Source organism: Topomyia yanbarensis, chromosome 2 (assembly GCF_030247195.1).
Source record: "Topomyia yanbarensis strain Yona2022 chromosome 2, ASM3024719v1, whole genome shotgun sequence".
Taxonomy (NCBI): domain Eukaryota; kingdom Metazoa; phylum Arthropoda; class Insecta; order Diptera; family Culicidae; genus Topomyia; species Topomyia yanbarensis.
In genome coordinates this window covers 32,634,420-32,645,584 of record NC_080671.1, presented here as the reverse complement: position 1 = coordinate 32,645,584, position 11,165 = coordinate 32,634,420, and the positions used below count along the sequence as shown (strand labels likewise).

The 11,165-nt window shown below is 35.4% G+C and overlaps 1 protein-coding gene across 1 annotated transcript; it reads right to left on the bottom strand.

Moving 5' to 3' along the window:
- Window positions 1–9,402: 9,402 nt before the first annotated feature.
- On the bottom strand, window positions 9,403–10,357 carry LOC131685278 (protein takeout-like). The gene is made up of 4 exons (XM_058968883.1): window positions 10,281–10,357; window positions 9,974–10,214; window positions 9,775–9,908; window positions 9,403–9,714 (listed from the first exon to the last, which is right to left on the bottom strand). The coding sequence occupies exons 1-4, from the start codon at window positions 10,342–10,344 to the stop codon at window positions 9,434–9,436; spliced, it is 720 nt and encodes a 239-aa protein (XP_058824866.1). The 5' UTR covers window positions 10,345–10,357; the 3' UTR covers window positions 9,403–9,433.
- Between the last annotated feature and the right edge of the window lie 808 nt (window positions 10,358–11,165).

Below are 11,165 nucleotides of genomic sequence, written 5' to 3'. Positions count from 1 at the left end.
AGACAGTGAAAAGTACTATAAGAAAAAAATCCTAGTCACAACGGGCATCAACTGGCCTGTATGTGAAAATTACGTTACAGCAATGCATTTTTGTATTTTGTGACAAAATAAGTAGGATTTTTTCAACATAACTTTTTTTGGTACATTTTTCTATTCGTCAAATGTTCCAAAAAATAATTGGAAGTATCAAAGTACACGTATGAATCCAAAACTCACAGTATCTGTAATTTCAAACTTACGAATTATTCAATTCAATTCCATCAAGCTTCGCCTTTCCGTGTCGTTCCATTATCAATCACATTCTAATCGCACCCCTGCCCTACAGTTCTGCTTATTTATCGGTAAAAGCACGAACCGGTTGCTTTGTTTATTTTACAAAGAAGCCTACCAGACAGCCAGTGCGGAGCTTCACACTGTAATGGGTCAGCTTCGTTTCTAAAGGGTCAAACAGATTGCCCCGTTACTGACGTAGCGCCAAAGCCTGATTTAAAAAGTCTGCCAAACCATGGATTGCTTTTTGTACTGCGTGACGCGATGTTGTCACAATAATTTTGAAACTAAAGAAACTAGAATAACAAAGAGACGCCATGTTCCGTTTGGAATTTCATCTCATCTGTAAAAGGTTATAGTTGAAATAGAATTCCAAACGTAACTTGCCGTCTCTTTGTTATTCTAGTTATTCTAGTCTCTCTAAACTATTCAAATTAAGCCTGACGATGTGTCGGCGACGGAGAGTTCTATTTGTACCTTAACGATTAAATCATATAACTTGTTTTTCATGACCGAGTGACTCAAATTTGTAATTTTTTTTTTGTGTCTGTTCGCCTAGACAATCGCTCGACATTAAACATATCGAAAGGGCTTCTCAGATCATTCAACCATAGTAATAGTAGTGTGGCTCATTTTCGAATGTCTGTTACTAGAAGTATGACACTTCGTATCTATTACTCCGCATTAATCCTGGTTATCAAAGTTTACCGAATATTCTCTAATTTGAAATAAATTTGTGGATCGAAGTTATGGCTATTCTATAGTACGTACAGTTAGCTAGACAAGCAATGTTTAGTTATTCTGAAAAGCGATGCAAGCAAAAACAAAATTGTATACAAAGTAACTCGGTATCAACTTGCAAAATTCAATTATCTACTTCTATTATACAATAATATTGTCGATACATATAGAATATTGCATGCTGACGATATTAAAATAAGCACGACAAAAAGGCAAGCTTATAATTTAAAAAAACTTTAAACGGCGTTTGAATACAGAATACTATAGAAATATTTTAAAAGTCATTGTAAACAATCTCTTCAAACTGACAAAAATGTGAGGTTAACGAGTACTCTACAATGCTCTATTCCAAATTGTATAATTAACATAAGACATCCAGAATAGTATAGTCATAGTTTGAGTATTGTTTGGGGCTTCAACCTTAAAAGCTACTTGCCCAAGTCATAGCCTACAATTTTTGCTTTATTAAGCACTCTGCCGTTTTTCCGATCCGATATAGTTGACAGTTCACTCATTAGATATTTATCATATTGGTCCAAATGAAACGAAAGTATGAACTTCTTGCGCTATTGCTTCAAAACTTCGATTTAATTCATATTGAGGTGAGCCGCACTAATACAACAAATTGTTTTGGGGGACTAGTTTCATCGAATTGCTGTCGTGGCTCAATACTTCCGGATAATTCATCTGACTAATTAAAAGAAGGGCCTTCATATACTAGCTTATGTATATTTATCAAGTGCTCAAAAAAATTTAAATGGTAGACTATACTGCCTGTAATCGTAAGTCAGTCCCATGTAGATGGGGAATCCCATAGAACCTGGGACTGACTTGCGAATATGGGCAATATACTAGCATATGATATTTTCATTTTAGCCAAAATCAAGCTTGTAATGTGCCCTTCGTAAACATTCCAAGCATCAATCACTTCTGCTCAGTTTCAGTAATAAATAATATTCTATTAACACCTAATTTCATTTTTACACGTAAAAGCCGCCACAGCCGGCTCGCAAAGGGGAGTAGAAGTGTTCGTCTTAGCAGCGATACAAGATTCTGAAGCGTTTACGGTAGCGAGACTGTCAACAAGCTATCATGTTGCTTGGGAAATCATAGCTGAACAATGCAAATTTAACGCAAACATTCAATTCTAAGGTTTATTTTCGATTTAGTAACAAACTAATCATAATTTCACATTGACATCGCGATGTAAATGAATGTATCCAGACGCCTACAAAACTACAAACTACAGGTTGAAGTCAGCAGACCAAACTAGTTCTCACGCTCACCTAACACAAAACGTATTGCAACATCTTCAAAATACAGTGTATAGAGCAATGTTTGTTACTAAACTAGGAACAACGCATCAGTCAGTAAGTACTTTTTCTTTAAAATATTTCAATGGGTAGTTTTTGGCTTATAGCGGCAAAACAAATTCGATGCCCTATTCGGTCAAAAATCATTGACAGAAGTGTAGATTTCTGTGAAAATAAAATTTGAAAAGTATAAGCTTTTTGTATCCCAAAACTGTTTCTTTCTATGTTCCACAAAAAAACCAAATTTTGCTTACTTTGTGGTAGTTTCAATGCGAACCTCCCCTTAAAGCGAAAAATGTAACGTAGCTATATCAAAAATAGAAAATCTTACCTAAGTTTAAAACAAGGAGGAATTAGAAACATTAAAACAATGAATAATTGAAAAACTCAAAACGAACGAACTAAAATATAACAAAGAGAGCAAGTGATAAAAACTTGATCAATGGAAAATGAATAATAGAGAATAATCACAAAAAGTTAAATAAATTAATATAAAACATGAAACTAGAAAAAATAAATGCAACAATAGAAGAAACAGAATAATACTGAACGAAAAAAAGGAAAAAAAATAAACGCAAAAGTTGGAAAAATAAAACGAATTTAAAAAAATTAAGAGAAAAACATAAAAAGTAAACAAAGATTGATTTGAAACCAATGGATACAAACAAAAACTTTAATAACTTCAAACTTGAAAATAATGTAAACGTTTAGGAGCACGCATAACGTAGCTTGTAAATAGATTTTCTTGTACGCAGCTTACCTGGGTTAGCTTTCAACTCTGCACATAGGGTCAGAGATATTTCTGAAGTAATCTGAAATGAAAACATGGAGAAATTTAGATGTGACAAATGGAAAACAGATAAAAGTGAAAAATTCAAAATAGTTTTGTTCGGAAAAATTAAAAGAAGAAAATTGGAAAAATAGTAACAAAACTTGAAGGAAACAAAATAATTGAAGAAATATAAAGACAATAACAAAGAAATGACAAAAAATAGTGCGGTTAAATTTGAAAATGAAGAAATAAAAATAAGCAATATTTAAAAAAAATCAAATGATAATTGGATAATTAAATAAAACAAAATAAAAACAAACAAAACGAACAAAAAAACGGAAAACAAATTTTAAAGGGTACCGGACACAACTACGGTGACATCAAAAGCGTGCAATATAATTCACGAATGAATTTTGATCACGTTCTAGCTTACTCTTCTGCTCCCATATCTTACAATTTCCTATACACCCTCCAAATTAAACATAATTTATTGCACGTGATTTAACAGTAAAAAAATTTTCTAAAACCAAGTACAACACCAAACTTTTTTCTATACTTTCAAACTATCTTATTACTTTAATTAATCAATTATCTCATTAGCTGATTGGCATTACATAGCTAATCCGTCCATCAAAAATAGGCTGGTCTGCCCAAAAAAAATATATTCAAAACGACAAACGAGTAGCTCCATATTGAGGACTGTGATGAGGAAGCCCACACTCGCCAAAGAAAGTATTCAGTTCTTTCACGTAATATGAAAATTTATTTTCCAATTAAATATTCAATAATGTACTAATGAACCTAGGTAAACTTTAGGTCGAGTGTAAGGTGTCAACAATGACGCCATTTTTGACAACTTACACTCGGAAATTTTTATTTTATGGATGAAACCATAACAAACATTTTGCAGAATAGCGCACATGTCTAAGTCATTTTACATTAGGTACTTTTTGCCACAATTATTTAAGAGGACCCCCTTCATGTAGTAAATCACCCAATATTTGCACGATCTGGCAGCGAAGAGGTGTTAGATTAACTTTCTGTTCTGACTGTATTACGCATGAATTGACAAACTGGCTCGTACTCAAGGAGCTCGAATCGTCGTTATATGATCATAAGTACATCGTCTTTGATCATTTGAACGCCCAGATTCAGCAACCTCTTGCGGTTCTACTGTGTGATAATTCAATTTTGAATTAGTGGTAGAAAAAATTGGATTTAATTGTGTGGACTTTTCCCACTGTGATGTAACCGTTGATGCGTGTAGATCAGACTGCCCAGAAAAATAATGAATTTTTGAAAACTCAATCGGCCCACCTCTGAGTCGATTCATACTCCCACCAAAAGTACTTGCACCAAATTTGAAGCAAATCGGACAAGTCTAGCTAACGGACCAACGTTCTTGAAGTTTGTATGGGATTTTTCCACAATTTACGTGGAGAAAACCCACTAGCTCGCATTTTCTCCTCTATGTGGCGCTGTATGCATCGTATTATCACTGTAAGTGAAAATGAGAAATATAATTTAATTGTCTACAACTTTGTCGAAGACTGCTTGTCAATCCGGCTTTGTTAAAAGTTGTTATTAAACTTTTAACGAAGTGATGTCTGAGTTAGTTTTGCAAGGGGCCTGGCAGTGGATGGTTGTGTACCAGTACTTGATTCACACGAACTATAGTGAAATATTCGTTAGGGTTAGCTCAATAGTATGTTCAGAAGAATTATAGTGCATAATAAGAGTAACGTTTTTGTTAAAAAAAAATTAGTTCCACCTGTGACCGCATAGAGGGCGCCAACACTAACTTTTCATAGAAGAGAGATAGAATATCGAGATGTTCAGAAGAATTATTGAAAAATGCCAGTTCTACAACTTTGTGGAAGACATCTAATATCTATCTCTTTCCATTAAAAAGTTAGTGTTCACGCCCTCTATGCGGTAACAGGTGGAACTAAAATTTTCTAACCAAAACATAACTCGAATTAATTTACTATAATTCTTCCGAACATACTATTGAGCTTAGCCTAACGATTGTTGCACAAAAATTATTAGTTCATGCGAATCGAGTGCTGATATACAACCATGTGCTGTTAGGCCCCATGCAAAACTGACTCACATATCACTTCGTTTAAAGTTTAATAACTTCTTTTATCGAAGCCGGATCGACTAGCAGTCTTTGAAAAAGTTGTAGACAATTGAATTATCTTTCTTATTTTCACTTGCAGTGATAATACGATGCATACAGTGCCACCGGTGAAAATGCGAGTTAGTGGGTTTTCTCCATGTAAATTGTCGAAAAATCTCATAAAAACTTCAGGAACGTTGGTCCGGTAGCTAGACTTGTCCGATTTGCTGCAAATTTGGTGCAAGTACTCCTAGTGGGATTAGGAATCCACTCAGGGATGGGCCGATAAGGATAATTTTTTTTCTTGTCACTCTAGTGTAGATCCTTTTTGGATTTTCGGGGAATCAAAAATTGAGTCACTTCCCACAACATCAGGTGTGAATACTGGTAGTTGCGAGAAACGTGCTCCTTCTAAATCTTTAAAAATAGGAAACAAATTGATCAAAATCAAAGAAAAGACGCAAAACCGCAGAGGTGCTCTTTTCAACAATGCTTCGGCTCATTGTATAGAGTCTTCGAGTCCAAAAATACTTATCGATTACAAGCAAGGTTGGAGAAAGATCACTTTTCGATTGCGCTGAAGGATGATCTGGTAAAAGATCTTCACGGGTTAATCCCTCCTAACTCATTTATCCCCAGTTTCAGTGAATTTGGCTAAGTATGGTATTGTTTGGTTCTCTTCGGATAACGAACAAAGCTGTACCTGGCTGAAACAGAAATTGGAGGAGATAAGCGAGAAGGCAGCGGACTTCCGTTTTATTTTCGAACCATAGAGCCTTCACTAGAATACGGTATTCCTTTACATTCCGTGGAATTCCAAGGAATGTTTGAAGAGTACTGATGTTTTTATGAGGCTAGAGTTTCATAATCCTAGTTCGTGGGCAGTTTGCTGGGAAGTTGTGAGAACCAAGTCGCATTTTTGCAGTATCGACGACCATTCTTTGGAATTTATAACGAAAAAAAGGTTATAAACCGAACTAAGGCTTTCAAATGTCACGACGATAGTTTATAAACCTACATCGGTTTAAGCCGAATTTGAATGACAATATTTCTTCGGAGGCGTTGTCGTTCTGTTAGCTCAATATCCCGTCGGGGGTGTTGATACTTTCGAAAATCGAGGTGTCTTTTATACCCTTGGGAATGAAACATACTACCATATTGTTTATATTCTCTGTGTCGTTGGGTTACAAACTTAACTTTGGCTTCCAAAAACGGTGAAGGTTTATAAACCTAAATCGGCTTAAGCAGAATTTGAGTGACAAATTCGTGGTGTTGACGTTTTGTTATCCGTTCATCGAGAAGTGTCTTTATTCCCTTGGGAGTGAAGAATACTTCCGTATTGTCTATGTTCTATGTGTCGTTATTATCCTTAACCCTAACCTTACCACTTTCCCAATACTACCCACCAGGAAAATGATGAAAAGAAAAAGCATGGCAAGGCACAAATCTCCGATCAACTTGGGAAACGTGCCATTTGAACCAGTCACTTCTGCTTCCTGATTCCTGTACCTCTGCCTTTCTGTAGGCGCAAATTCAGTTGAGTCCGCTCGTGCTTTAGAAATAACTACAGAAACAGATTGTCAAAGGCTTTTGTGATAAAAACGTATCACATAAATCCGAAATATGAAATACGACAATGAGCTTATTAGCCTACGTACCTACAAACTGCCGAAAACATGAATTGACGGAACGCACACACAAGTGTGAAAATAATTTTTTTTTTCAAACGCAAACTTTCAAGCAGCACACGCACACGTTGCACCCTGCAGTATTGAATTCAATCCAAAGCACCCCATCCACCAACTTTGCAAATCATTCTGAGACACTCTGCTGGTACCCGAAATAATTGTACACGATTTAACTGTATGCGATGCTGCCGAAAATCGTTTACCGCAATTGTAGCGTATAGAAGCTATAGCCATGATGTTACTCGTTTGGCATATATTCAAAAACGGACTCAAACAGGCACACGGCACCTCTATTTATAACCTCTTATATTAAGATTAGTCACTCAGGTAATTTCTTTTGACGGCTCTGTCTGAAATAGTTGCCTCGTTGATGGAAAATTTCTCATTTTTCGTGAACGTTTTAATTTTATCGATTTTAAATAGATAATTTTATTTCACAGATCTCAAGCTATTACCAATATTCAGATTAGGCGTTTCTGATTCGGCTGGTATATACAAAATAAAATCCATCTAATCATAGCAGAGTTATAAGCGTGCAAACCTTACATAGTTTCGTTATATAGGAGATATTTTAGATTTTAGAATGACACCTAGCCCCAAGACATTTTCAATGTTAAGATCAAAAATAAATTATCAAACAAAAAAATTGCGACAGAGGGCAATTATGGGACACAAAAGGAGATTAATTCTAAAAAATAAGAATATTTGTATGCCTGCAAAAATTAAAAATATAATGAAACAAAAAAATATAAATAGATATAATTGGAATAGATAGAACAAACAGGCAAGTAAAAAAATTCAGAATATTAAAATATAAAGCAATAATATTTTTTTTATTTCGATTATAGAGGTTTTAACCTTAAGGTCATTCGCCTCTTCGGGTTAGAAAAATCTCTTATGAAAAATTTCTAACCCTATGTGCGAGGGTCGGGACTCGAACCCAGGTGCGATTTATCAACTACGCTACGTCCACCTCCTAATAAAATAAATGGAATAAAGACAAATCAAAGGATATAAGATTTACCTTTACGAAAAGTACTAAATATTGGGATAATATATTAAGAAAGTAAATTTAAAACTGTGAAAAGGAAGAAATTTCCGCAAAAACAAAAAAGTAAACAAAAGAATAAAATAGAAATTCGATAGCAATTAAAAATAGGTAAGAAAAGTAAAAATGGTAAGTATTTCGAAAATGTGGAAAAACGTAGAAAACAGACTAAAAATTTAAAGAATTGAACAAAATTCAAAAGTGGATGAAATGAAAAACTATGCAAATTTCAAAACGGTTTGTAGTTGGGTCTTTCGACATACTTATTTAAAAAAAAACAGAAATTTTGTGTTGTTCGTGTTTATTTTGGAATGTATTTGGAATATATTACAAGAATGTCGCAATTTTGGAACAAGACATCGTTCGTTCAGGAAACGAAAATTATTGAGGTCCAAATTCTTACGCACCTGCAGGTGCCAAGATTTTTTATCGCTTTATGATTTTCTGTTGATGGATGATTAAAATAAGCTGAATTTTTATAAAACTCATAAGCATAACAATGGAAGCTCCCAATCACCACCTCCTCGATCAAGTTCTTTCAAGTCACCGAGACGAACGACCTAGCGGTAGACATTTAGAATTGATAATATTGGTTCGCAATATGTGAAACAGGTAGAAATTGATCGAAGGTTGAGTTGGTGCAAGGATGACCGGGAATGTCAGCAAAAAGATTACTACTAAGGGGCAGGTACTTGAGTTGATTATCTCAGAGGCTTCAATACCCGCACTACTCGTGCGCTGTAATGATTCTGTAAAAGGAGTCGTACTGCGGGATAGGGTGGTAGCACCAGGGTTGTTAAGGATCGTTCGAATCCCGTCCGTGGAGCGGTAAATCGTATTCGGGGGTTTAAATTCCGACATTTTTTTCGGTATCTTCTCGTATCCAAATACAGTTTTCCTTATGGACTATATCCCAATAAATGTGAAACAATGGATTTTTAGTTTCTTTTTATTTGCGGAGTTACTTAGTTTACGAAATAAGGACATTCAATAAACAAAAAGGCCTGATTAAGTGTATAATATCTATATAACGATTACTGGTCATTAGAATCTCACATCGGAATCGTAAAATTCAAGAATGGATAATAATTCCACGGCAACAACTGTCAAAGACAAAGCAATTGCCACTGAATGTAGCTCAAATGATTGTGAATCGAATTAAGCACCACGTAAAAACGGCTAAAATACAGTTTCAGTTGTATCATAAAGTGCCTCAGGAACGATATTTTGTTTGATTGTCCAAGCCAAAAAAGAACCCCCCACCCGGCCCCCAACCGACAAAATCAATAGCAGCCGATATAGAACATTGCTTTACGAATTCAAGCTATAGACAGCTATCAAAATAAAAGCTCCTGATATATTAACGATGTGGACTTTTGAAATACCCTCAATAAAACATTTGCTTTAAATATCATTTATTCAGAAATTCAAATATACGATTCATTCTTCGAAGCTTGCATGGGGAAAATTACTCGTTCTTCACGGCAAAAGAATTTCATGCTCCTCCGCCCCGTCGACAACGGCGTTGGCCATTTTCGTCAGCGAGTTCATCAAATGTGCCTCAATGCCCGGTTTGATATGATCCAACAGCAGCGACGGATTGGCATTGATGGCATTGTTTGCGAACTGGCCCAGATTTTCCAGATAAAAGTGTCCCTTATCGAACCGCAGTTTGGTTTCGAGTGGACTAAATTTAACAAGCATTTTGCCATCCTTCTCCTCCAGGAAGTATTTTGACTTCATATCAGCAACAATGTTAGCTACAATTACAAAATAAGTTAATAAGTTTGATAGAAATTGATATTTCTAAGGTTCCTCACCGAGTGTCATGTTGAAATTCCCCTTGCCATTCACCGGAACGAACAAGATGTTCATTTTCAAATCATACTTTCCTTTGCCCAGCACTGCTGGTATATCCAAAAGAAAATCGAATCTGTTTTGCGATAGGTTTTCGCTGTGAATATAAAAAAATATTGCCATATTAAATTTGCCTTCAAATCGACATTGTTTTAAACCTACCGCAGATTGCGAACCTTGTAACCACTGATGCCGTCGATCGTCGCATTCGTCAGCTTGAGATTGAATCCGGAATTGTTTTCGATGTGCATCCACTTGATCTGGTACGGGTCCAAGGTCGGCACTTTCGACCCATCACCAATGTTCGCTGAGGCCAAATTCGATCGAAGACCGTGAATTACTTCAGTGATGCACTTCCCCAACTCGGGGTCACTTCTGGAACAAACCTTGGGCAAGCTTGAACCTTTGAAAAGAAACCAGTTTTAATTCTGGTACGTTCATTCCGATGCAAACAATAAGCGCTACTCACCAAGCTCGGCCAATCCAATGGCGAAATTAAGGATCGCGACGAGAACTACCGCGGGAAGCTTCATTTTTACAAGGAAGTCTTCTGGCGAATGGTAATCGAATGCAATTTTTCTAGCATATTTATAGTAGATTGAAAGGACCCCTGCAAGGGTATATTCTCGTTATTTATATAAGGTAGTACCATTATTATTATTTAAGATCATCGCCTAATTGCCGTTAATGTGCAAGGAAGAGCCTCTTGTACATCGGAGTCACTTAAAGATTAATAATACCAGTGGTGCCACATTTGCAACAGAGCCACATTGAGGTGTTGAATTATTTCTCAATCTTTCGGAAATGTAGGGTCACAGTTTAATACTACTATTAAACACATTATGATAGCATTGGACCAATACTATTATTCATCCGATATTCAGGATACATTGCTACTACCGCTCCATCCGAGCAGTTGCAAGTAAGCAAATATTGCCATTACCGCGAACAACGTCCAGGTAGTTCTTTGTTTTTATGTAATTTTAGAGAGAGTAATCAATTTCGCATTCAATGAATTATTTTATTATTAAAATCGGTTGAAAAATGGCGGAGTTATTATTTTTTCCAAATTAGAAACTTGCTCGCATGAACTCTTTAGTTATTTTTTTTCCAACTTCAAACTTAAAGTTAATACACAATATTTTGAATCTTAATCGAGCAAAAAAAATCTATTTTTTGAAAATTTTATATCAGACTGTCCCCTTAAAAGTTCATGCTAGCAAGTCTCCAACTTGGAAAAAAATTAATAATTCTGCCATTTTTCAATCGATTTTGATCATAAATAGGTCGTTGGATGCGAAATTAAATGTTCTCCCTAAATTTTTATATTAACAAAGACGCTTCCTAATAGAAA